Below are 27,198 nucleotides of genomic sequence, written 5' to 3'. Positions count from 1 at the left end.
TCTCTAGTAAACACAATAATACCATAGGCATGGGTTTCGCAAAAACAAGTCATTTATAGATATTTTTATACGTCCGTATAGAAGATTTTGGTAGCTCTCAAGTTACATTTGCCAGATGATATACTTTGCAGTAAAGTTTAAAAGTTAAAAAATACTTGCTTTTGCAAACAAATTTGTAAAATAGATTTATGAAAGCCATTGTTTAGATTTATGAAGCAGATGGTAGTAAAAAATGCCCTCAAGGTCTTAGGTCATCTTAGTAGTAAGAAAGTGGTTTCTTTATTTTTTTGACATTTCCAGTTGAGAGATCTGTAGGAAAATAAGCTTGCCTCTGTGGGCAATTTGGGCTTTACAATAGTATCATGAGTTTCCTGACTCTGTCTTCAGAAAAGATAAATCAGACTTCTTTTCTTAACCTGGGTTGTAAACATATAAGATCATGTCAATTTTATAGTTTCTCTGAACAGCAACATCTTCAGACTGATGCTTGTATGGGAAGAACAGGGCTCATGTACTTGATTTATTCTGAAGTGTCCTATCACATAGACTTAAATGGTAACCAGTCATCCCTGTCAGAATTTCTTGAACAAGTGCTGCTGTCATGATATCCTACCCATCAATCATGAGGAAATCACTATAATTATGTTATTACTACAAGATCTCTGTTTTGATGAGCTCCTCTGCCATGGTTGAAAGCTTTTAGTTGGATGGATTTTATTGGATTTCAGTCAGCATTTGACATACTTCTGATGTGATGGCAGAATGACCTGAATATATTTGGAATGAGAAGGCTGCTCGGAACCCATACACACCCTCATTGGTTTTCTCTACTTTTCATTGTGTAGGCTATGGTCCAGCACCCTGCTAAGCTGCTGCATGTAATTCTCTCACTCCATCATCTTCAGTGAAGCTAGCCATCCTAATTCTCTATAACGTTCAGCATCAACCAAGCATTTTCCCAAGAAAACATTTTAGTGAGGATAGAAAGTAAAGAAGAAATAGCCAGGCAGTTGGTTGTCACTCCCTGCTAAGGGAACTTAATATAATGTTTCTTAAATTTTATATACTGGCCTCTATTAATCTGCATGTAGCATTGGATAGTTAGCTTCGTAACGTGTGCCTCCTATGCAATCATGGGGGTCTGCATTCTACACTGGGCACTCTCATAAAAAGCTGTGTATGATATCATGTATACTGTCAATGCTGAAAAGTGACAATAGGAAGATGTCTGGGGCTAATTGGCCAGCAAGTGTAGCCAGTAGCACTGAGCTACTCTGTCTCAAAAATAAGGGTTATCACTCTCAAGCTGATACTTCACAGGGACATTCAAACACACACAGACATACACACACACACACACACAGAAAGAGAGAGAGACAGAGAGACAGAAAGAGACAGAGAGACAGAGAGACAGAGAGGGAGAGAGGGAGAGACAGAGAGAGAGAGAGAGAGAGAGAGAGAGAGAGAGATGTATATATTGATGCACTCATGCCAGCATTTACACCCATGTTATTATCAGTCATGTTGATTGATTATTGGATTCATACCTGCAGTGAGGAAGACATTGGGGCAGGAAGCCGAGTGTTTCTTCTTTATGTGCAGTATACTCAAGAAAAATGTCTTTTAAGATGTAAATACTTAATTAGATTTCTTAATGTAGCAATAGAAAGATTCACATGTGACTCTCCATCCAAAAATTGATGTGATAAAGATGTGTGTCTTCAGTCTCCAAGAATGTGGGAACCTGTGAGAACCCTAGAACCATCTGCTCCAACAACCTAGGTCACACAATAGAACTCATATAAGACCTGTGATAAACTGAAGTAGCATACAGGACCAATATTATATATGCTTGTTTTTCCATCTAAATTAAACCCAGTCCTACCATTCTACTACTGTGATGAAATACTAAAAGCACAAAATGTTTGTTTTTCCTACATTTGAATATAAATCATCAGTAAATATTAATGACTAGCATCCAGTTTTACCAAATTGCAACATTCTTAATTTCTTCTCAAAGTTTAAATCTAGATTGTTCTTTATTCATTTTCTAATAACCCATTCTTATAGAATAAGATAGGAAGGTAGAGGTTGCCTGCTAAGGTTTCCTTGTCCTCAGGTCCCAGCATAAATCATTTGACCAGGGACACAGAAATAAAAGAAAAATAGTTTACTTAGAAAGGAAAAGGCATTGCCCAGAATGGAAGCGAGGACTAGTGTGCTGGTTAAATTTTGTCAACTCAACAAAAACCCATGCTACCTGGGGAAAATGATTCTCAATTTAGGAACTACCTCCATCAGATTGGTCAGCAGAAAAGTCTGTTGGAATTTTCTTGATTAATAGTTTGTATGGAAAAACACAGTTCTCTCTATGTGGTGCCACCATGAACAGGTAGGTAGTCCTGATTTGTTTTCAAAGGCAGGCTGAACATGCTATGGCAAACAAGTCTGAGTAGCTTTCTTCAAGGGTTTCTCCCTTTATTTCTGACTCCTGGCTCCTTCCTTCAGTTACTGCCCTGACTCAGTGATGGAATGTGATCCAGATGAACAAGTCAAATTTCTATGGGGAAAGTATGTACTCAAAATACTCCTGGGCTAGGAGTCTGATAAACCTCTCTGTGTCATTAACATTGCCACCTGTTTTCTAGTACAATTATTTCATAAGTAGCCCAGGTATGGAAGGGTTATTTGTCTTTTGCTATCTACTAGCTTCTTTATATGTTAACCATCCTCTCTCTCTCTCTTTCTCTTTCTCTCTCTCTCTCTCTCTCTCTCTCTCTCTCTCTCTCTCCCCACCCCCCTCTCTTGCCATACTTACTCTTCTGTCATTCTATTATATCCTTAATTATTTTTCATGAAGTAGCTGATTATTTTTATAAGGTATTGTTAGAAATATGCAAATGTCTTCAGGGAAAATACACCATTTGAAAACCACATTGGGAGACTAGACTCATGAAGATATTGGAGATTGCAAAGGGCTCAGGTGTGGGCAAAGAAGAAGGCTCACAGGGAAATTGGCAGAAAATATGGGTAGTTTCTGTGGAATTTGGAGAGGTCACTTGTGGTAGAGAAATCAGGGTCTAAGTGTGCTTATGGGTCAGGTTACCATAGAAACAGTTCGGAGTGAGAGATGACAGTTAAAAGCTTCATTTACTGTTAGCATATCTTCACACTTTAGTAAGGATGTTGTAAAATAAAAACAAGGTAGATGACAGTCCTTTAGAACTGTGTGTTCTTTCCTGCTTGAACTTGATTCAGTGTGTAAGTAAATGGTTGCCAGAGCCAGGCTTCTCCTTCTCACCCAAGTGTAACTGTGAATGTCTTGAAAGTTAGCTTATTATTCATTTTCCCCCATTGCTATTTATTTCAGTCAGTTTTCTCCATAGAAACAACTAAAGTGTACCCCCCCACACATACACACACTTGCTAAAATAAGAGTGTAGGCTATGACAGACCTGAGAAGATTGGCTCAGTTCATTTCCTCAAGAAGCCAACTAAACATACAAGTAATAGTTAAAAGCAGAAAAAGGAAAGATATTCAATGTCACTATGTGGGTAAGAGGAATAAACAAGTCCAGTGTGCATCTCAAATTTATCTGTAGATTTATTTATTTATTTATTTATTTATTTATTTATTTATTTATTTTGCAGCAAGGGCTGGGAGATGGTTTGAGATAGAGTTTCTCTGCGTAGTCCTGGCTGTCTTGGTAGTCTTTCTGGGGACCAGGCTGGCCTCTAATTCACAAACATCTGCATGTCTCTGTTTCCTGAGTGCTGGAATCAAAGTTGTATGCCACCTTATCACCTGTGGAATCTTAATTAGAAGACTTAAAAATAGGACAATCATTATTTATAGTTAAGCACCCCGCCTATCATCATTGTCTGAGCTTGTCTCTCTTGCAAGGTGACAAGTAAAGTTGTCACAATTATCTCTTTCAGAGAGAAAAGCTCCCATTCTGGCTGAAAGGGGGCTTCAGCTGTCTCCTTCTCAAGTCTGAGATTTTTTAGAGAGTTTCAGTTTCTTAGATTCTATTGATTAAATAATTCTGTAGCCAAAGGGAGGAATATAAATTATCTCTTCCTTCTTTCCTTCCCAACAGGACAGAAACATACACACAATACAGACTGAGGCTGTGGTTTCTTATAATGAGTTGGTGCAATGAATTATGGACTCTGGAAAGTATTGGGAACTCCTTTTTCTTAACTAGATACCTCCAAAATCCAAGAAGTTATAAGCAAATAAAGAAAGTCAATGATATCACTAAATGTGACATTTAAAAGCTGGAGAACCTGGCAGACTAGACTGGTAGAGTACTTCCTAGCTGATGGCTAAAAAAGAAGAGCCACTCCTAATCAAGCAGGAAAATCGGTAAGAGGGCATTGTAATTGCTGCCTGGCTATGCTTTGTGTCTTTGAGGAACACTAAATGGAATAGATGGTGCTCAACCTCATGAGGAAGAGAAACCTTGACTCTGCTGTCTGATTCCTATCTGAAAAGGACCTGTGGAACCAGAAATAATATTTAATCTGATCATCTTTGATCCATGTTGCCTTGCTGAGTCTTTGACACTATAAAATGACACTTTCAGCTATAGAATTCCTGCTTGAATATATACTCTACTATATTATAAAATAAAGTTTTCATGTTTCAAGTAAGTTTAAATTTTTGTGGTGAGCTTCAGTTATTGCTATTTTGGACTGCATGTGTGGTCTTATCTGAAAGGCTGATACAATTAGTGTTAGTTTTAGGGGAAGAAAAACAGTGAAGTTTGAGAGAAGGATAAGGAAATTGGTTCCCCCACGAGGGCAAGAGACTTATTAACCCCAAGGATACTACATTGATGGACTCAGAAGAGACTTTGTTCTCAATAGACAAAGAAGGGTGTGAGGAATGATTAGCTCATGCATGGGTGCGGGTGTGGGTTCTTGAAACTTGTTGGGCTGTTGTGATTCCCACGGTTCGAAAGAGAGCTCAAGCGTCTAGACTGAGTTCACTCAGTGCACGGCACTGGGCTGGTGCTATGGGAGTTCTCACTCAATCTGAAGTTCCACAGGGGCGTAGAGCTCTTGGATTGGGGATCTCTGTGCCAGGAGGTGGCTGGGACGGACTGGTCTCAAGCCCTTGGGCTCTCAGATGCCGCTGAGAGGCCATGGAAGGTCAGAGACTGAGAGCATGTGGGCACAAAACTGGCCAATGAGAGAAATGAAGGGGGGAGAGAAGAAAGAAGCCCTGGCAGCGCCCCCACAGGAGAGACTGGGTTACTGTACATGCTTAGCCGACTGCAGCCCAGATAGCTTGCTTGAAGATCTGGGTCCCCATGGCTGGAATGCAGAGAGGTCCTCCAGGCAGGAAGTTAGGCACGGCTGCAGCTGTAGCACCTCATTAAAGGCCTTCTCTGCATTTTCCTATGGCAGGCTTCAAAGACACAAGAAACTCCATGGTTCCAAAAGGGTTTATTTTCATGGCGGATAGTAGATGGATCTGGGGAAGAATGCTTAATTGGCTATGCCCTCTGGCCTTCAGGTATCTCATGAATATGTAAATCTCTCCATGGCCTGAGGCCTGTAGTCACACTCTATACCTGTGCTCTTTGGGAGGGGTTGCATTGTCCTATGTGACTGAACAGTGCAGGTCAATGGAGTTCCAAGCCATGTGTTAAGAACCGGGATTCTGGGAGCACGTAGGAATAAATTCCCATCCCTTGCAGGGTCTCCAGGCTGCTTCTAGCCAGTGCTTCTACCAAAAACCAAGACCCCTTTCACAGCCCTACAGAAGGGTTCTTTTTATAGGTGTCCAAGGGTAGATTCTCATTCTATCATTAATGAGTAGCCCGTATTACTGTATGTGCCAATACTAAGTTTGCTTCTGAATTCAAAATAGAAATTTAAATAAAGAGAGTTCCCTTCTGCAACTATGAGCCTCATCACAGGGCTACAGAGGGTATGCCCATCTGCAAGAGTAGGCAGGCTACTCAGTAAAGAATATGTTGCTTCTCCTGCAGAAGACTCAATTTCAGTTCCCTCTACCTATATTAAGCAGCTCAAGATCACTTGTAACTGCAGATTTTGACTGTTGGTACTGTATTCACTTGTATAAACACACACACACACACACAGAGGTAAACACACAGACTTTCATGCATGTATACACACATAATTTTTAAAAATCAGAAACATTTAAAAACATGTGACTTCATATATTTGGTTCCTTCTGTGTGCAGCCAATTCTGCTTTTTTGCTATGTTGTGACCCAGTCAGTAGTCTATGAACAGATGCCAAACATTTCAGGGAAGCTAATTTTGTATTTCCAACCTTGTAACTTACAAGTTATACAAATCTATTTTTGTTGTAAAATACTCAACCTCAGAGAGGTTGTTTTATCCTTTTAAAATTATGTCTGCTTTGAGATTATAATATAATGACATTATTTCCTCTCCTTTTTCCTGCCTTCAAATCCTGCCATACCTTTGTTCTTTCTCAAATTCATTTTAATTGTTCTTATGAACACACACACACACACACACACACACACACACACACATTGGGTGGTGGACCATGAGAGGAATCCTGATAAGGTCAAGCTAATGTTTGAAGCCCCTGGGCCCCTAAAGGGATGGTAGGAGCTTCACCTACTCCTGCCACTAGGCCCTTGTTAATAGCCACTGCCTCACATAGAGAAAATTGTGGCTATCATTCATGTAGGGGCAGTGCCCACAAGCCTCTCCTCATGTAGATGAGGCATCTCAGGTCAAGCCAACAGAAAGCATGTACTGTCAGACCCCACCCATCCCAAAACAGTATATGAGATCCTATCCAGAAGGAATAAAAGTGTGTGAGAATTACTCTGTTGTCTGAGAACATCTGTCACAAGAGCTGTAGCACTTCCTTGGGAGAAAATGCTCTCTCAAAGCTTTTCCCACCAGATACCTCCCTGACTTTGCTTGACAGCCAGTTCAGCTCAGTGCAGCCATGGCAGCTTCTTGGAGCAGCAACAGTACCAGAGTGGAGGCAGCAGCAGCAGTGGAGGCAGTGGAGGCACTTTCCCCTCCCCGCCACTGGCCTGGGCCAGAGGTCTTCAACGATAGCCTCCTTTACACAGACAGACACACACACACACACACACACACACATTCACACAAACAAATACATAAGTACAGCCTATTCTATCTCTGTAATGTTACATGTATGTACGTTTTAAAGACTGACCATTTGGTATTGAATATCCAATTAATAAGCTCCTCCCTGAGACTATTTTCTCCATGTTCAGCATTCCTCAGTTGCTTTAATTTCTTTGTCTGGAATTGATGCCTACTGGGCTTTCCTCTGTCTACATTAGTATGTCTCTTGTTATTGTCAATGCTTAGCTTGTGTTGCAGCAGTCATCCTGTTGACTTTATGCATGTAGCTTCTGACATTTCTATGAGAAAAAGTCTCACAGCAAACTTCCAGTCCTCTTGTTCTTATAACCTTTCTTCCACTTCATCAAAAATGTTCCCTGAGCCTTAGATGTGGGAGTTATGTTAAAGATGTTATCAGTTTTGACAGGGTTCTACAGCCCTGCATTTTGATTGGTTTCTTTTTTCTGTAATAGTATCTGTCTCTTACAAACAGAAGTCTTATTGATATTCCTGGAGACCTACTTTTATCTGTGAATATGACAACAAACATTTAGAACATACTTAAGGATTGTGCTGTCTTAGGAAAGAGTGGTTGTAGGTTCTTCTCCATGACCCATGGTGTCACTAGCCTTTGATAGTTGGCTAGGTTTCTAGTACTAGACATGAGTCTAATTAGAGACTGTTGGCTACTACCAAAGTATTGCTGTTACTACTGTACCCTCAGTGTTAGCATATCATGCTGATTATTAATATGGTTCATAAGCATCATAGTTTAATAGGACTGTTGATTGTTTCCCTTCTTTGGAAGATTATATGGCACCTTCTAATAATAAGAAAGCTAGTGGTCAGAGAGGGCTTTAGCTTAGTTCCAGCTCATTGGCCTCTGAGCCCTGTTTTAGAAGTCTCAAGTATCTTCACCTATAGGGGCTTAGCTTCTACTTCATAAGTCTTCTTTTAACGTCAAAGAGACACATAAGACAACCCAGTGATTAACATTAATATCTTGCCAGGATCTTGATCCATCTAGGAAATTAGCATCAAGGCATGCCTACACAGAATTAGCTTGCATAGGTCATCTAAGTTGGGAACACCTACTATGAATGTGGGTAGTGTTCTGATCTGGGTCTTGGCCTTAATATAAAGGAGAAAGTAAGCTGAGCACCAACATTCATCTGTGTCTCCTTCATGACTATGAACTTCATGTGACCACCTGCCTCAAGTTCCTGCCAATATGTGTACCTCATGTGATGCCACCTGTTTCCTGCCATGATGTACCATATCTATTTGAACTATTAGCTGGAATAAACTCTTTATCCTTTAAGTTGCTTATTGTCACATGTTTGACCACAGCAAAAAATAATACAAACAAGCATGTGTAGCAATGAATGTTCAGGCTCTATCATTCTCTAAAGCAAAGGAAGTTCCTCCTATTCCTATCAGTTGTATGTGGTGTTAGCTCCCTGGTTATCATCAAAATTCCTAGGACTCATTTCACTTGAACTGCAGGTTTGAAATCTGTAAGTGAAGGTGCCTTTTTAGATCCTCAATTGCATTGCATTTGTCTCTTCTGATCTCCTAAGCACCACTCCTTCTACAAATCTTCAAATTTTGGGTCCAGTGTAATGCTAGAGAAAATTTGTTAATACATGCAATGACAATAATATCAGCTCAAGCAGAAAAGGAAAATTACTACGAGCTCTTAGTATCTGTGTGGAATATTTGTGACTTTACTTATTTCACAGTAAATGCAGGCATAGTTGGCACAGTCATTCATACACTGGGATGTGTTCCTTCTTAAGTGTTTCAGAAAACCAAAGAGGCAAATTGATACATGGGATAATGTGTGGTTGTTTGTACATTAAAACAGTGGCTTTCAAAGAAATGGAAGCAGCACAGGTGACAGCAACTGAATACAAGCTGTACTTTGGATTCTCTCCCATAATCACAACCAACATGACATACAGACTTGAGTCTGACTTACTTTGAGAGGAGGTATGTATGTATGCCTTTTAAGTGGAGGCATAAAGGCAACCTTGTGCAGAATTGAGGAGGCATGAATAAGCATTTGGCCTTTTTAAAAAAATGGTACATAGTGTTTCTTGATGAATATCCCCTTTAATCATCCATCCACTGTGGGAGTATTTTCTAAAGAGAGAAAAACATCTACATAATCACAGCCAGTGACTCATGGGGGAACATACTCAGGCAGTCTTATTGCTAAGACTATACATTGCCACCACCCCAACCCCTCCCTCCAACATTACACCAACATCATCAATCTCATACATTATTCAATCACTTAAACCCCCTAAATCAACCAACTCAGCTTCATCATAAAAATCAAGCATATAAACCAAAAACAGCTCCATTAAAAACCCCATCATTAAAAAACTAAAAATTAACCAATTAGAGCCCCAACTCTCAGGGTACTCCTCAGTAGCTATAGCAGTCATATAACCAAACACAACCAACATCCCCCCAAATAAATTAAAAACACTATTAACCCTAAAAACGAACCCCCAACCCCTAAAACCATTAAGCAACCAACAAAACCACTGACAACTAAACCAAGCCCCCCATAAATAGGTGAGGGCTTCAATGCCAGCCCAAGACACCCAGTCAAAAATAATAAACTTAAAACATAGATATAATTTATCATTATTTCCACACAGCACTTAATCGTGACCTATGACATGAAAAATCATCATTGAAATTCAACTATAGAAACTTAATGACAAATACCCGAAAAACACACCCCCTACTTAAAATTATCAACCACTCATTCATTGACCTACCTGCCCATCCAATATCTCATCATGATGAAACTTTGGCTGCCTACTAGGAATCTGCTTAATAGTACAAATTATTACAGGCCTATTTCTAGCTATACACTACACATCAGACACAATAACCGCATTCTCATCAGTAACCCATGTCTGCCGAGACATAAACTACGGATGATTTATCCGATACACACATGCAAACGGAGCCTCAATATTCTTCAGCTGCCTATTCCTACATGTAAGGTGTGGTATATATTATGGATCCTACACATTCCTAGAAACATGAAACATCGGAGTACTCCTATTATTTACAGTCATAGCCACCATATTTATAGGATATGTGCTTCCATGAGGACAAATATCATTCTGAGGGGCCACAGTAATCACTAATCTACTTTCAGCTATCCCATACATCGGAACAACCCTAGTAGAATGAATCTGAGGTGGCTTCTCAGTAGATAAAACTACCCTCATTCGCTTTTTCGCATTCCACTTTATCCTACCCTTCATCATTGCAGCTCTTGCAATCGTCCATTTATTATTCCTACACGAAACTGGCTCAAACAACCCCACAGGATTAAACTCAGACTCAGACAAAATTCCATTCCACCCATATTATACCATTAAAGATATTTTAGGGGCCCTAATAATAATACTACTATTAACAATTCTAGTATTATTCTTCCACAACTTACGAGGAGACCCTGACAACTATACACCAGCCAACCCACTTCACCCCACCTCACATTAAACCAGAATGATACTTTCTATTTGCCTATGCCATCCTATGGTCTATCCCCAACTAACTAGGAGATGTACTAGCCCTAATCATATCAATCCTAATCCTAGCCCTCCTCCTGTTCCTTCACACCTCAAAACAATGCAGCCTAATCTTCCGCCCAATTACCCAAACCTTATCCTGAGTTCTAGTAGCAAATTTACTTATCCTAACGTGAATTGGAGGCCAACCCGTAGAACACCCATATATTATTATTGGACAACTAGCCTCCATCAGCTACTTCACTATTATCCTAATCTTAATACCAATCTCAGGCATTATCAAAGACAACCTACTAAAATGAAGCCTATGCCCTGATAGTATAAACATTACTTTGGTCTTGTAAACCAAAAATAAGGAACAAATCCTTTCAAGGCATCAAGAAGAAGGAGCATCTCCCCACCATCAACACCCAAGGCTGATATTCTAATTAAACTACTTCTTGCGTACATAAAGTTATCTAGTACAATAAAACATTTATGTATATTGTAGTCTTATTGCTAAGTGAATAGTGAATGATTATAAATGCACAAGTGTTGCTGGAAATTCAATTTGGTCTGGTTATTTGTTTCCATGAACATACAACTGTCACAATCAAACGTAGTTGAGACCTGGATGTGTTTTGTGTGTATGCTTTATGGATATGTGGAAGTATATGTCATAGTTCAGACCTGGATGTGTTTTGTGTATATGCTTTATGGATGTGTGGAAGTATATGTGTGTGTATGCCTGTGCATATGGAGGCCAGAAGTCACCATAAACTCTCTGCCTATATTCCTTTTCACCTTAAATTTTCAGAAAAGATTTCTCATTGAACCCGGAGTTCATCAATTTAGTTAAATGACTGCCTGTTCAGTAAGCACTCAAAACACTTCTGTATCTACCTGCTACTTCTGGGATTACAAGTGCATACTGCTATATTCACTTGTATATTTGAGTCCTCAGGAAGTGAATTCAGATCAGTATTCTTGCATAGCAAGTGCCTTATCTACTGAACCCAAGGCTTGTTGGGTTTCCACCCAGGGTCCAAGTGTCAGAGGGAGACACATTGCAGATCAGGAAGCCAGAAGTCTAACCCACTTCTAGAAAGTGGTGCTATGGGTTAGACTTCTGGCTTCCTGACCTGCAACAAGTGTCTCCTTCTGACACCTGGACTCTGGGTGGAAACTGAATTCAGGCAGCTGCCTTGGAGCATGCTCCCCTCAGGAGACCTGGCTAGTTTCTATCAGTGGTATTGGCTTGAGAAGAAACTCAGAGAAATTGAGACTTATGGAAAAGCTGCTGTTCAATAGCTTTGGAAGGAGACATCTGCAGGGGATGTGATCTGTGGCACTGTTGCATGAAATTAGCAGAGGGACACTGGAGACTTGTAGGAGTGAGTTAGTACAAATGAACACATGACATGTTTGGATGTAGAGTTTGTCAGTTATCTAAACAACAGATGACTTTCACAAAAGTTAAAGTTCAAACAGTAGCCTATCCTTTCTTCTACACTCCTCTATAGAACAGGCCAATATGTGGGGCTGAACTTATAAATATTTTCATTAATTAAGCATAACTTTCTGATGTGGAATGTATTTTCCAGATCTTAAATATACAGGGGTTCATTTCAAACCCATTTATGCAAATAGTAACTGGTTTGCCCAGTTCCCTACTTTAGTCCAAACCACCTGGTTCTCTCTCTCTCTCTTTCTTTCTTTCTTCCTTTCTTTCTTTCTTTCTTTCTTTCTTTCTTTCTTTCTTTCTTTCTTTCTTTCTTTTCTTTCTTCCTTTTTCATTCTTTTTGTCTCTTGTAGCCCAAGCTAGTGGCCTCAAGGTCATTAAGTACCCAAGGGTGACTCTAACCTTCTCCTGCCTCTCCTGAAGGCTGAGAACAGGTGTGTAATGCCATGCCTAGTTTATATGTTGCTGGAGATTTATTATGGGCTTTGTGTATTCTAGGCAAGCTCCCAACCACCTGAGCTACATCCTCAACTAGTGTAAGACACTCTTAATATTCCTCAAAGTTCAGATTTCTCCTGCACACTTCTCTCTCTCTCTCTCTCTCTCTCTCTCTCTCTCTCTCTCTCTCTCTGTTTCTCTCTGTTTCTCTCTGTCTCTCTTTGTCTCTCACCATTCTTCTTCAGGAGCCAGGCTCAATCTCTCTTTATCCCATTCAGTACTGTAACAGTATTTTCCTATACGTGTTGCTTTTAATGTTATTCCAGAGTTTGGAACAGAGTTGACTCACCATATGGCTTTCCTCAGGGAGTTAATGTAATTATTTTTATATCTTTGGTTCCCTAGAATATGTTAACTTTTTCTTGTCCTGCTTCCTAGAGTCTCAGACAGCCTTTAAAGATAACATTGGGATCTTAAAAACCTGAACAGAAAAAGTTGATCTGAGCAATGCTGACATATTAAGATTGTGAAGCTGAGTGTGGAATAATTCTGAAATTAAGATCAGCACTGTGTGGTTGTTTATACAAACTAACATTGCAAAATAGAAAATGGCTTTTATATGTTTGCTTTTTTTGTTGTTTTTCAGGGCAATGTCACTTTTTCCTGCTCAGAACCACAAATTGTTCCCATCACATTTGTCAACTCTAGGAGCAGTTATTTGCTGCTGCCTGGTACCCCCCAAATTGATGGTCTGTCAGTGAGTTTCCAGTTTCGAACATGGAATGAGGATGGTCTGCTTTTGTCCACAGAGCTTTCTGAAGGCTCAGGGACCCTGCTGCTCATCCTCGAGGGCGGGACTCTGAGGCTCCTGATTAAGAAAGAGGCAGGACATGGAACTGAAATCCTCACAGGTACAAATTCTGCTGTCTTCTTTGTAATCACTCCTCTCCTCCCCTCCCCTCCCCTCCCCTCCACTCCCCTCCCCTTCCCCCTCTCCCTTCCTCTCCTCTCCTCTCCTCTCATCTTCTTTTCTTCCTTGCCTGCCTTATTGTCTCCTCACTCTCTTTCTGCTCCACTCCCAAGCCCTCCTTTTCCCCTTTCCTTTGTTTATAAAGGATTCTTCATTTAAGTCAACCAAGGTTGAGATTCTCCATAAAACATGCCAAGTCATACACAGGGATGAAGGGTGGATGAGTGGTGGAAAATATGCTATAAATGTGAAGAAACTTGCCATCCCTCACATGCAGTGATTAGACAACAAAAACAGTTAAGTCTGAATTAACCATGTGTATTTCAACACGTCTCACATTGCTTCACTGTAGGATAATCAGAAAAGTGGGAGTTAGATTTTTCATCCAGGGGTATTTAGCACATTCTATTCCATCTGTAGAGTGGCCTGATTACTTCTACATAGAGATCTCTCACATCATGGGTCATCTTTACCTTGGTTGCCCCAAGAAAAGGCTGTTTTTTAAACTTTCCACATTAGAAAATGAAGGGTTACAGAAATGTTTACACAGTCACAAGTTCCAAAATGAGAGAGCTGAAAATTCACTTAGAATTTTTCTGGCTTCAATGTCATATTTCTACCATATAATAGGATTTTATAGTCCCTACGCTCTATTTTATTAATTGGTGTGCTTTAATAATTATATTTCTTAAGTACATTTTAAAGGTACTAAGGATATACTGTTATATGTGGCTTTGAGATGTGATAAAACGTTTATAAATTGTCCTAAGTTGACTGAAGTCTGGGAAGCAATCTTGTGAGTGTGTGTCTATACCTGTGTTTATATCTATATATATGTGTCTGTATCTGTGTGTGTGTATGATGTATGCTGTCTATATTTCATTTCTGTGGATATATGCAAACTGAAGCCAAAAAAGGACATTTTAGGTGTAATTACAGGTAGTTGTGAGATATATCACATGGGTGCTAGGAACTGAATTTTGAGCCCTCTGGAAAAAAAGCAAGTTTTCCACATCACTATACTGTCTGTGGAGCCTCCAAGCTGGATTTCTTAAATTTGGAAGAGTAGAAATTTTCCCCACTTTCTCCATTGGCTCCATTGGCTAGCTTGTGGATATCTCCTGTTCATCAAGTAGCATTATGTTTTCTTAGATGACAAGTACTGAATGTGGTTGGGCAATATTTCTCAGCTTGGGATGAGGTATGTAGATCAGTCAACAAATCCTGTGAGAAGGCTGAAGATAAATAATCCATCTCAAATCTTTTACTGCAGTGCAGTGGACTATCATCCAGTATAGATTTTACTACAATGCATTACGCTCTGTTTACATGACTTTCTTCTCCCACTGCTACATGAAATTTATTACTCAAATAAACTAGATAAAATTAAGTTAATATTAATGAATATGATATAATTATCATATTCACAATCTGGTTATTCCATGGAAAAGACACACACACACACACACACACACACACACATACATATACATTAGAGCAGCATCATGGCTGAAAGTCATTTCATGTCTCATTCTATTACTCTCCATGTTATTACTTTGAGACAGGACCTCTCACTGGAACTTCATTGAAGAATTTATTTCAGCTCACAGTTTGAGTGCACAGTACTGTTGACAAGAGCTGGTTAGTCATGTCGCATCTGCAGTCCAGAAACATAGAAAGATGAATGTTTTGCTCACTTTTGCCATTTATTCAATTCAGAAATCAGCCAGTGGAATGGTACCACCCACATTGAGATTCAGTCTTCTGACCTCAATTAACCCAGTGTGAAAACTCTTTCACAGACATGACCTGAGCTAATTCTAATTCTGTCAAATTTTCAGTCAGTAATAACTGTGACAATACTCAAAATATTAGCCATAGACTTTTTGTAACCTAATTTTGCCCATGCCAACCTATTACTTCTGCCATATTCTGTTCATTAGATGCTAAGAAACAAGACTCACTCGTGCTTAAGTGTATTAATTCGACAATCTTGTCTCAATAAAGAGGTGTAAGTCATCGGAGAGCAGCTGAGAGTCTATTACAGGAACAACAGAGGAAAATATTATTTTCCAAGCTTTAGAGAAAGATCAGTCAGAAAAGTGTTTCTATTTAAAACACAGGGATTTGAGTTTGATCCCAAGACACTATAAAAAGCTGGCCACAGTGTCATACACTTAAGCCCAGCCTGATGAGGTTGGGGACAGGTGAATCCTTGAACCTTGCTGGCCAGTTAGGCTAGCTTAATCAGTACATGCTAGGCCAGTGAGAGATCTTGTCTCAGAGGAGTCAGACTGTGTTACTTTAGGATAACCCCTAAGGCTGACTTCTGGTTTCCACGTGTGTGCTCAAATGTGCCTTCTCTCACATATACACACATAGTAACAACCATAAAATTTATTTCTAAATCTATGACAGCCATCAATAAGAAAAAAAATCTTAAGCATTTAGCATAATGTTCAGAAGCTGATTGATAAATGCCCATTCCCCCCATACTGCGTCCAGACTTCTAGCTAGAAGTACCTCATTCCATAGGGTTGTAAAAGCTATGCACAGATCAATGCACTCAGCAGAGATTAGTGCTAATAGAGGTAAGTTAATCACCTTGAGTGATAATATTTTTCATGTTCACAGGTATAAAATTTAAATCATGATGCTCATTATTTGGAGACTATAAATTTGAGTTGGCATTGAGCTGTCTCTCACTAATTGGTAAGATGTTTAAACACAGAAATTTGTGGACTTGGGGCACAAATGAAGTTTTACTATATGATACAGACCCTGGTAGTGCTCAGTTCTGAAGAACCTGGGAGCTGCTACTCATATTAAGAGCATGCCATTCTATTAACACACACTTTCTATTGAGATAGGCTGGTGAGGAGTACTAGGTTACCCACTTACAAGGGAAAAATTATATCACTTCAACGTATCTTTCAAATGATGTACCAAGTGGAGGAAAGTTAAGTGATAGGCTGACCTGGTGATGCTGAATCAGAAGGCCAGCCTTTTTTAAGAGGAAAAGAAGATTTTCCTACATTTCAGAAAACTTGAATCTCTTAATGCATATCTCAAATGGACTAAATATTTCTTTTTTCCTCACATTTTCTATCCAAAAAGGGTCAGTGGGGTAAAAAAGCCAAAACAAACACTAGAGATTTTTCTTGCTTTAAATGTCTAAACAGACTTATTTTGAAAATAATTGAGATACTATTAATTATCTATAAATAATTACATGTAAATAAATTAGTATTTATACACAAATAAATGACAATTGTCTCAGTAACCTGTGTGTATGTGTACATGTAGGATGTACATGTGTATGCTTATATATTCCATGTTTACATGTGCCTTTACATATGCACAGAGGTCAAAGATGGATGTAGGACACCTGCTTTATCATTCTCGGCTTTATTACTTCAACAGAGGATCTCTCAGTAAAGCTGGAACTAAGTTGGCATCCACAAATACCTAGGGTCCTTTTGGGTCCACCTTTCATATACTTGAGGTTACAGATCCCCATGTGGCCATGTGTGACCTTTGATGTACTCCAGAATCATATCAGGTCCTCATGCTTACTCAGCTTTCTTATCTAGTAAGTCATCTCTTCAGAAAGCTTTAAGGGCCAGCAAGTCTCCCCGTAACACATGTTGTGTCTTGGAAAGCAGAGTATAACATCATTTATTGATTGCTCAGAGTATCCAGAGAGCTACCAGTGTCTTTTATTGCCAATTGTTTTTCTCAGTGGGTCAATCTCGAGTTAGGTGGACTTCATATAAGATGGTATGAGAATTTACTATGTTTTTACATACATCTAATCTGCATTCACTGAGTTTATTTAAGTATCACAATATATGCATATTAGTATATCAATATACATTCAGTGCAGATTTCATACATGGCATGTGTTGTACTAGCATCATATATGTATATGGAATGCAAGGGTGGAAATTAAGTATCTTCTTCTATTGCTATTCACCTTTATATTTGTTTGTTTGTGTGTTTGTTTTTTGAGGAAGGATATCTAATTGAACCTGGAGCTCACTGGTTAGGCTATACTGGCCAGTCAACTCCAGAATTCACCTGTCTCCAGTGCTGGTTTTATAGGCCTAGGCTGCCAAGCTCAGATTTTGCATGTGTTTTGGAACTCTGAACTCAGCCTTCATGTGACGATAGCAAGTACGTTGCCCACTGATCCATCAACAGGTCCTTATAGATTTTTTTATTTCTAATTATTCTTCCGTGGTATTATTATTAATGATGTGGACTAAAGTGACACGAGATCTATCTCAGGAAGGATAAACCTTCTTTCTAAGACTTGGTCTCTTACTACACAGCCCTTTTCATTGCTGACACTTACACCTGTGGCTACATTCAGAAGCTAAGAAACAACATAAGTACCAAGAACACATTCAAAGCATCACAGACCAGAGTGAACTTGTTTGAGTCTATTTAGGAACTGGAAAGTCCACTTTGGCTAAGCTCATACGAATAAAAAAGACTTGGTCTTCTTATTTTCTGTATTTCTGATTCACTGCCTTTTACTAAGACTCACAGACTGACAGGCACTATAGAGGCACTGAAATCTCAGCACATCTTTCAGGAACACATGTAATTGCCTTTTATCTCTTTTTTCTTCTCTGCTACTCTCACCTCTACCCTCTACTCCTCTATTCTTGCTTTCTTTCTCCATCTTTTCTTCCTTCTACTTCCTACCTCCACCTCTCTACATTCCTTCCTTATTTCCTCCTTTCTTTTGTTCATCCTCTATAACCTCCCCTTCCCTCTTCTTTATCCCTTCCCTCTGTTCTTTCTATTTCTTTCTTTCTTAATATCATTCTGTTTTTCAAGATGATATTTTGTGTTAAAGCCCAGCTAGACTTGAATTATGAATTTTCTTACATCATTTCCCCTTGTGTATGTGAGTCCATAATTATGATCTCTGTGTATTCATGTGTGATACTGCAGGCATGTGTGTACTAAAGTATATGTGTGAAAATCAAAGGACTATTGGGTTTTAGTGCTTGTCTCTGCCATGTTTGAGACAGGATCTTCTTATCAGGATCTAGTTTTCACACAAGCTTCCAAAAACATCTTCTCATTACTGCCACCCAATTTGTTATTAGAGTGCTAGGGTTACTAACAGTGATGCTACGTCTAGATTTATGAAGGCTCTGGTGATCTGAAATTAGGACCTCATGTCAGTTACTCCATTGGGCCATCTATATAGGCCCAGATTCTATTTCCTAAGGATATAGTAAAATCTCTCAAATTGGTGCTTAAAATGAAAACTAGTACTGTTCAAGTCTTTCTGAGTACTAAGGAAATACAATATTTCACATAAGTAAGAGAAATCCTTTTATTTATCCTATAAACAAGACTTTGAATGTCATATAAAACATTAAGAAATAGAAAGGAAAAATAGCTCTGCTGTGCTTTCCTTCAAAATCATGGGTAATTCATGGGATTTTTATTTTTCTTATGTGAAAACGCAAGTGAGTAAGATAAGGAAGTATGAAAAAGGAAGTTCAAAAAGGAAGTATGAAACCCCAGTCTTCAAAAAGTCTTTTACTGTAGTGCTTTACCCTCTCCACTGAAGACTGTGTTAAGAGATAGAGATCAAGATTTTGACCTGAAAACTGCTGCACAGAGCTCTGCTTCTCTGCAAGGCCAGAAAATTCCAGTTCTAGAGACACCTCTGTCCTTTGTCACCAAAAGGAAAGTATGTCCTAGATACTTTGGCTAATCCTGTATACAAGACCTCAAAAGGAGCTGGCATATCACCATTGTCCCTTGGTATTTTTAAGAAGGTCAGCAAAGCAAGCATTGTCTTTCTAAGATGAGCAATTTGACTTTTTGAGGAGTAAGCAATGCCAAATCTCTTATAATAAATATGAAAGCTAATATCTACTTATGAGTGAGTACATACCATGTGTGTTCCTTTGTGATCGGGTTACCTCACTCAGGATATTTTCTAGTTCCATCCATTTGCCTAAGAATGTTATGAAGTCATTGTGTTTATTGGCTGAGTAGTATTCCATTGTGTAAATGTACCACATTTTCTGTATCCATTCTTCTGATGAAGAATATTTGGGTTCTTTCCAGCTTCTAGTTATTATAAATAAGGCTGCTATGAACATAATGGAGCATGCGTCCTTGTTATATGTCGGAGAACATTTTGGGTATATGTCCAGTAGTTGTAAAGCTTGTTCCTCAGGTAATACTATGACCAATTTTTCTGGTGAACCACTAGATTGATTTCCAGAGTGGTTGTACCAGCTTAAAATCCCACCAACAATAGAGGAGTGTTCCTCTTTCTCCACATTCTTGACAGTACCTGCTGTCACTTGAGTTTTGGATCTTAGACATTCTGATTGATGTATGGTGGAATTTCATGGTCTTGTTGATTTGCATTTCCATGATTACTAAGGATGTTGAACATTTCTTTAAGTGCTTTTCAGCTATTTGAGATTCCTCAATTGAAAATTCTCTATTTAGCTCTGTTCCCCATTTTTAAATAGGCATTTTTGGTTCTCAGGAGACTTACTCCTTGACTCTTTCTATATTTTGGATACTAGTTCTCTATCAGATGGAGGATTGGTAAAGGTATTTTCCCAATCTGTTATTGCCATTTTGCCCCATTGACAGTGTCCTTTGCCTTACAGAAACATTGCTATTTTATGAGGTTCCATTTGTCAGTTGTTTATGTTAGAGCATAAGCCATTGGTGTTCGCTTCAGGAAATTTTTCCCATGCCCATGTGTTTGAGGCTCTTCCCTACTTTTCTTCTATTAGTTTCAGTGTTTCTGGCTTTTAGTGGAGATCCTTGATCCACTTGGACTTGAGCTTTGTACAAGGAGATAAAATGGATTGGATTGATGAGCATTTTTCAGTGTGCTGACCACCAGTTAAACTAGTACCATTTGATGAAAATTCTTTTTTCAACTGGATGGTTTTAGCTCATTTGCTAGCCCAATATCTTACAATACCCAAGATACAATTCTCAGACCATATGAACCTCAAGGAGAAGGAAGGCCAAAATATTTATGCTTGAGTCCTTAGAAGGTGGAACAAAATACTCCCAGGACATAGAGGGTAGGAGGGACTTGGTAGTAAGAAAGGAGGGTGAGGGAGAAAAGGAGGGGGGCAAGATAAGTTATGAAAGGAGACAAGGATGGTCAGGAATTTTAACAAAGTTGTGTAGCAATGGGAGATGGGGAACTGGGGTAGCCACCAGCAAGTCCCAGATGCCAGGAAAGTATGAGGCTCCCAGGACCAACAGGGATGAGATTAAGTGTAAAGCCCAGTAAAGGGGAGGGAGAAGCTGTAGAGACACTATCTGGAGGCTAGGCAAGGCCCTGAGTTAGAGGATGAGGCCACCTACTCCTCACCAAATTCTTAACCCATTAGGGCTCTTGTCTAAAGGAAATGCAGGAACAAAGAATGGGGCATAGACTGAAGGAAAGGACATCCAGAGACTACTCAACCTGGTGATCCATCCTATTGCAGTAAACCTCCAACCCAAGAAGGCCTGGTCAATAAAAGCACAACTCAAATATTACAAATACAAACTGCAGGCCTAGATTGGTCAGAATTACCACATTACTCTATTCCTTATCCATGAGATCCCTTATAACTTGTGTTTTTTCCAGGCCACGTGCTTCTCCTCCATTCCTCCTCTTCTCTTTGCTCCACTCCCCCTTCTACTGCCTAATCACTGGCTCTAGTCTATATTCTGAAAATTAAGGTGGGCAGAAGATTCACAACAAGTCACCTGTATATTAATTCACTCCTCATCTGCAACCTCTCCCAGGAAAGTGGAATTAGCATCAAAATACAAGACCAGAGCTATCCACAACACCATCCTATGTAAAAACACTAAATTCAGACACTATTGTGCATACCAAGAAGTAATTGATAACAGGAGCCTGATATAGCTGTCTCCTGAGAGGCTCTGCTAGAGCCTGACAAATACGGAGAGAGTTACTTTCACCCAATTATTGGATTTTGCATCGGTCTCCAGTGGAGGAGTTAGAGAAAGGACTGAAGGAGGTGAAGGGATTTGTAATCCCATAGGAAGAACAATAATATCAACCAACCAAATCACCCCAGAGCTCTCAGGGACTAAACTACCAACCCAGTAGTACACCTGGAGGGACCATGGCTTCAGCCGCATATGTAGCAGAGGATGGCATTGTCTGGCATCAAAGGAGGAAAAGCCCTTGGTCCTGTGAAGGCTCAATTCCCCAGTGTAAGGGAATTCTAGAGCAGTGAGGTGGGAGTGGGTGGATAAGAGATGGAGTGGGGATGAGAGAGGTGGTTTCCAAAGGGGAAACCAGGAAAGGGGATAATGTTTGAAATGTTAGTACATAAAATATCCAATAAAAAAGAAAGAAAAGAAACTTACATCAATTTCAGTCAGCTGAGCTTCAGGCTTTATTATCACATTTCCTGGACAATACAAAAATGAATGAATGAATGAATGAATGAATGAATGAATGAATGAATATGAAAGCACTCATCTATAAGCAAGGCTGTATCATCTTCAAAGGCTCTGATTATTTTCTGTCCATATGAGGTAGAATTACCCCCTTCAGGCCTTTTTATTATCACATTTCAAATGTTCTTCATATTCTAGAAGTCTGCTACCAATACAAGCATGCTCACACATTCAAGCACATACAATATTCTGGTGTAATTTACAAAAATTTGTATCTTGATTATATTTTTCAGTGCTTTGTTGATGATTTGGTGCCCACTGAGAGTGTTTTCAAGAGATAATGGAGCCTGGAAGTACTAGGATTCCATGATTCTTAAATATAAAATTTTAATACAATGAATAGAATAGAATCTTGTACATTTGATAACACAGTTTTGTAGCAGAGATGCTTGTATGTATCAAAGAAGGCATATATTTAACTTTTGATCATCTACAGAGAATTAGGAGTCAAGAATTAAAATATGATTTTGTTTCTGATAATCTTCTGTTAGTTATCTTTAGGCTGTCATAAGAAAATGCCAGAGATTAGTGATGTCAGTCTCTAGCTGTTTCATGTTCTTGTCAGTGGCCCTTCAAAGGTCTGAGTAATATAAAGTTCAGAGGCCAGCATCTGGATTAGAACTTCTAACAGCAGACATCATGGGTGATTCATTTTTACCTGGAAAGGAAAAAGAAAGGAGTTCTCAGGGAGACTTCTCTTCCCTGGATGTAAATTGTTATTCATCTTATTTATGGTTGGGCCTGGCTTTGTAGGGATATCTATTTTTTTTCATTAATCTTTTCAGTAGCTGGTTAGCTGTGCCTTCTGTGGTATCAGACAGGCACATCAATCTTTGGCCAATTAAGGGAACTGGGTCTGGGCCATTCCCTTTAAGGGTAAGAGGGTCCTTCCCCATATCTGTGGCAAAGTTTTGTTGGTCTTGGTGGTGCCAGAGGCAGTCAGTAGCAGATTTGCCATGAGCTTTCAGCTTTAGCGAGATAAAAGTGAACAAGGCATGATGGAGAGTATTTCAAGGGGACTACTTCTGAGTGGGTACCTTTCCCCCTCTTTTGTTTTTAAAGACAATTTTCAGAGTTCTTATAAAATCAGGGCAGAAGCGCCAACAGTCGCTCCTTCTACACTCAGAGAGTCATGAAGACCCTATTTAAAGATATACAAATCTATATTAATAATCTTTTGTCAAAGGACTGTTATAGCACCGCTGACAACTAATGAGACTATATAATATATCGATTAATAATAGCTTCTTCTACTTTTTGTGAGATTACCTCTCTTTGGTCAATTAATTGTTGAGGAAAATTAGGATTTACATCTCTCTTGAGAATATTGAACAGAGACTTCAATTCTTTTGTGGAGAGCTTAAAATAGGATCTTAGCCAATTACAAGCCTGAGTAGTCATAGACCTTGTAAATAGGTAGCCTTGGCAGACAATACCAATTTACATAAGGACAAGCAAGTCATAGGCAGAGTCATAGTGACTTGTCCCCTGAACCTTCACCCAGCTGATACCCGGTTCTGAAGATATCTGTATTCCCCCTGAACACCCACACTCCAGTGCCATTCCCTTCCCCACATCCTGCCTTTCTGTGTTTATAACCCCTGTGTGAATGGACTATGATTTGAGAAAAATAAATTATAATAAAAAAATATAAATTAAAAAAAAGAAAATGCCAGAGATAAACAACTTAAACTATTGAAATTCTCTTTGGCTCATGCCACTCAAGATTTTAGTTTATAGTCACCATATAATAAACACATTCAGATATGAATGTTAAAAGGGAAAAGGAGCTAGTAATGAATAAATAAATATTTGTATTATAGCAATTATATGTTTTACAATATGTCAAATCTAAGAAGGATTTGTACTTAGTGGAAGTATTAATTAGTTCTAATCACTGCAACTAAGAGGCGGGGAAATGTCTGTGGTACAAGCATGGAAGTGTTCACCCTGATTAATAATAGTGGCCAGATGGTTATATCCAGCCTTACGATTGACAGTGGCTCCACTAATATTATCCTCTTTTGTATAAGCCAATGTAACTAGCCTCCACCTGTACATTAAGTAAGCAGGATGAGTCTAGAAACCCCATCCTATACTTCAAATAAATTATAATTAATATCTTGGTATAATTAATAGCTAAAATCATGTTGATGATAAAGTCCCATTAGCAAGGGCAATTAAACACAGAGCCAAGCAGCTTCACTGTTATAGCAAACTGTCTGATTGATCACAGAGTTCAAGATTTAGTAGACAACTGTATAGAGACATTCCAGGTTATGAAAGTTTGAGAAATGCAGTTCCTAGACTTTGAAGGATTTTAATCTTAAACCTGTGGTTGTGATAAAACACTTGATCCAAAGCCAATGTATAGGAAGTATGAGGTTTATTTTATCCTATAAGTCATAGTTCATCTTTGAGGGAAATTGAGGCAAGAAATCAAGCAGGAACCTGAAGGAGAAACCATGAAAGGATGCTCCTTATGTGCTAATTCTCAGGATCATGTTAAGCAGCATCTATACAGGGAATGAAATCCCTCACAGTAAACTGGATCAACCTGTGTCAAAACAAACAAGATATTCCCTACAGTCATATATGAAAACCTGATCACAAGAATCCCTCAACTGAGACTTCCTTCTTAGATGACTCTAGACTGTGCCAATTTGACAGTTAAAGCCACTGTGGATACAATGTAGCGAAGCCCAAGTTGGAAATATTTACCCACCTACTGGTATATTTGTGGGTTTCTTGGGCTTGATAAATAGGAATGATGAAACTGAAATCCTTAATTCACTTCTTTTTCTATGTTTACTCTAGCATGGATCTGAGAAAGTTAGATTACTATAATTATTATTAAAGCAGAATAATCTAGTGACCACACATGTCTTTACTTTCTTCTCCATTTCTAAGCTTCTACTTGCCTAGTTGCTTAGTATAACTCAGTTTGATTCTCTTTAATTTAGGCTTTTGTATCTTGTATTATGCACAGGTGTCTAGATGAAGAATGAATAAACATTAGATTCTCCAGTAGATCCTAAGTATTGTTTGAAGGTGAGATACAAAGGTACAAGTTACAGGGAAGGCACAGGAAAGATAGATGATGTGAGAAGGAAGGGCATCTTCCTGTTTCCTCTTTAGAATGAATAGATTTGATGAAGCAATAGATGAGACAGGTATTCCCATCAGAAAAGAGACTTAAGATGAAAAAACAGCCATGTAAAATTCCATGAGAGTTTGAGATATGAGGAAAGTAAGTGACAGAATTTTCAGGGATGAGCACACGTTCTGGGATATAAATAGTCTCAGACTTGAATATAATTTTATTCTGCCACAGTTAGAACTGGACATTTAAGTCTGCACTAGAAAATCAGCACTCTCAAATTCAACCTCAGTTTTTCTGTCAGACACTAATGATGGCAACACCAAATAGTCACCAGATAGCAACCAAAGGCTTTCAACTCTGTGGTTCCTTGAATCATTAACCAGTTTGCACAACTCTGAAAGCTTGAGCCTGTCATTTATGAGCAATACAGTGAGAGGATGTGTTGCTGACATTTGCCAATGGAGTTTCAGCTTCTTGGATGGTCCATCAATCAAAGAGCATTTGGAGAGGGCAGAACATGGTCTTGTAGATGCCAAGGGAGACACAGAAACATGACTCACACTCTGACCTGCAGCCACTTTTCATTCCATAGGGGACAGGAGGCTTACACAGACAAATTGTTAATTAAGAACACAAGGCCATAAATAACATGACCAAAATAAATGGATAAGACTGTAGACACAAGAGACATTTAAACAAAATTATTGATGATCAGTGTATTTCAAGAAGAAACGCTTTGTTTGCCTTATTTGTTTGCTTCTGTGATTGTTTAATTATTTATTGGTCTGTAATGATATGCCACATTATGTTGTTTTCATACATTTATGTAGATTTTTTTATCATGTGTATCCCATTGTCCTCTTTTGTTCTTCCCAGTCCTGCTGCTCTTATATTTCTTCCTAAATGGTCCTGCCCCATGTCTTCTTTTAAAGTGGACCAATAAGTTTTATGAGAATTACTTATAGAAACATGTGTAAATGGTTATTAACAGAAGCATGGGTAACTTACCAGTGACTTCACCATTGGGAAAAAAAATGTCCCTTCCCCTCTTCTACCACAGTAAACTGCCTAGAAGCTCCTTGCAGCTCCATGATGGAATATTAGTGGGGTCAGTCTTGCATGGGTCTTGTTTAGTTTGACATGGTTGTTTTGCTATTCATCTCTCAGCATCCACAATCACCTATACATTTTTGATTTATTAAAGCTACAAAATCATTCATTCATCAGCTTTAATCTACTTTGTGTTATTTATGTGGCTACAGTCTAAAATCAAGAGGTCCCTGCCCCCTGTTTAAACAGTTTATAAGAGGATCATGCAGAAGAAATGGACTTGAAAAATGAGGGGTAGATGTGGACAATGGAGGAACCAAAGAGGTAGAGTATAAATGTGGCAGAGAAAAGATGTGTCCTATTGGTCAGTTCAGTGTTCTGCATGAAAATCTGAATGTACTTGTGTAAGTGCATAGTGATCTCATGTAGAAATGGATATTGTGAAATAAGAAATAGATTGCAGTTGCCTCACAAAGGAATGGATCTTTAAGATAAAGAGGCTTCATTCTCCAGCTCTATAATACACCTTAGGGAAATGGACACTGGAGTCATTATACATGTCCTTCTTAGCTGGGTTTGACAGCATATGTCTGTAGGATCAGAACTAAGAGGCAGAAGAAGGAAGATTTTGAGTTTGAGGCTGGCCTAGCCAAGAGTTCAACCTTGTCTAAAAATCAAGGGCTGGAGTAGAGCTTTGTGGTGCTAGACTAGACTTACTTTCTAGGTACAAGGTCTCAGATTTGCTGCCCATCCTCACACATAAGTAGGCCAAAGTAGGAAGTATAGAAAAAGAGTGATGATCATGGATCCCAGCTCTGGTGATAAAAAGGAAAACATCAAAGGTGCTGCGAAGGGTTTCTCAGGTAAAGAAAGAAACTGTAAGTTTGAGGTCTGGACTTTGATACCTAGCTCCTAGGCATAGATGTCAGGTGAACCATCACAGCTATTCCACAGTGACATGGAGAGAAAGAAGGCAGAGTCAGAAAGAGGGGAGGAGAGGAGAGAGGGGTGGGGAGGAG

The 27,198-nt window shown here is 39.0% G+C and overlaps 1 protein-coding gene across 3 annotated transcripts in view; it reads left to right on the top strand.

Moving 5' to 3' along the window:
• The window catches only part of LOC114626443 (contactin-associated protein like 5-1), an 867,232-nt gene that overhangs the window by 449,418 nt on the left and 390,616 nt on the right, over nucleotides 1–27,198 (top strand). For all 3 annotated transcript variants that reach the window (XM_028773852.1, XM_028773850.1, XM_028773851.1), the window contains exon 8: nucleotides 13,207–13,471. In XM_028773852.1, coding sequence (XP_028629685.1) covers nucleotides 13,207–13,471 — 265 coding nt within the window. The remainder of the gene's footprint in view (nucleotides 1–13,206; nucleotides 13,472–27,198) is intronic.

Source organism: Grammomys surdaster, unplaced genomic scaffold (assembly GCF_004785775.1).
Source record: "Grammomys surdaster isolate TR1022 unplaced genomic scaffold, NIH_TR_1.0 235, whole genome shotgun sequence".
In the NCBI taxonomy this organism is placed as follows: Eukaryota; Metazoa; Chordata; class Mammalia; order Rodentia; family Muridae; genus Grammomys; species Grammomys surdaster.
Note: the sequence above shows the minus strand (reverse complement) of the source record. Positions and strands in the feature narration are given on the sequence as shown.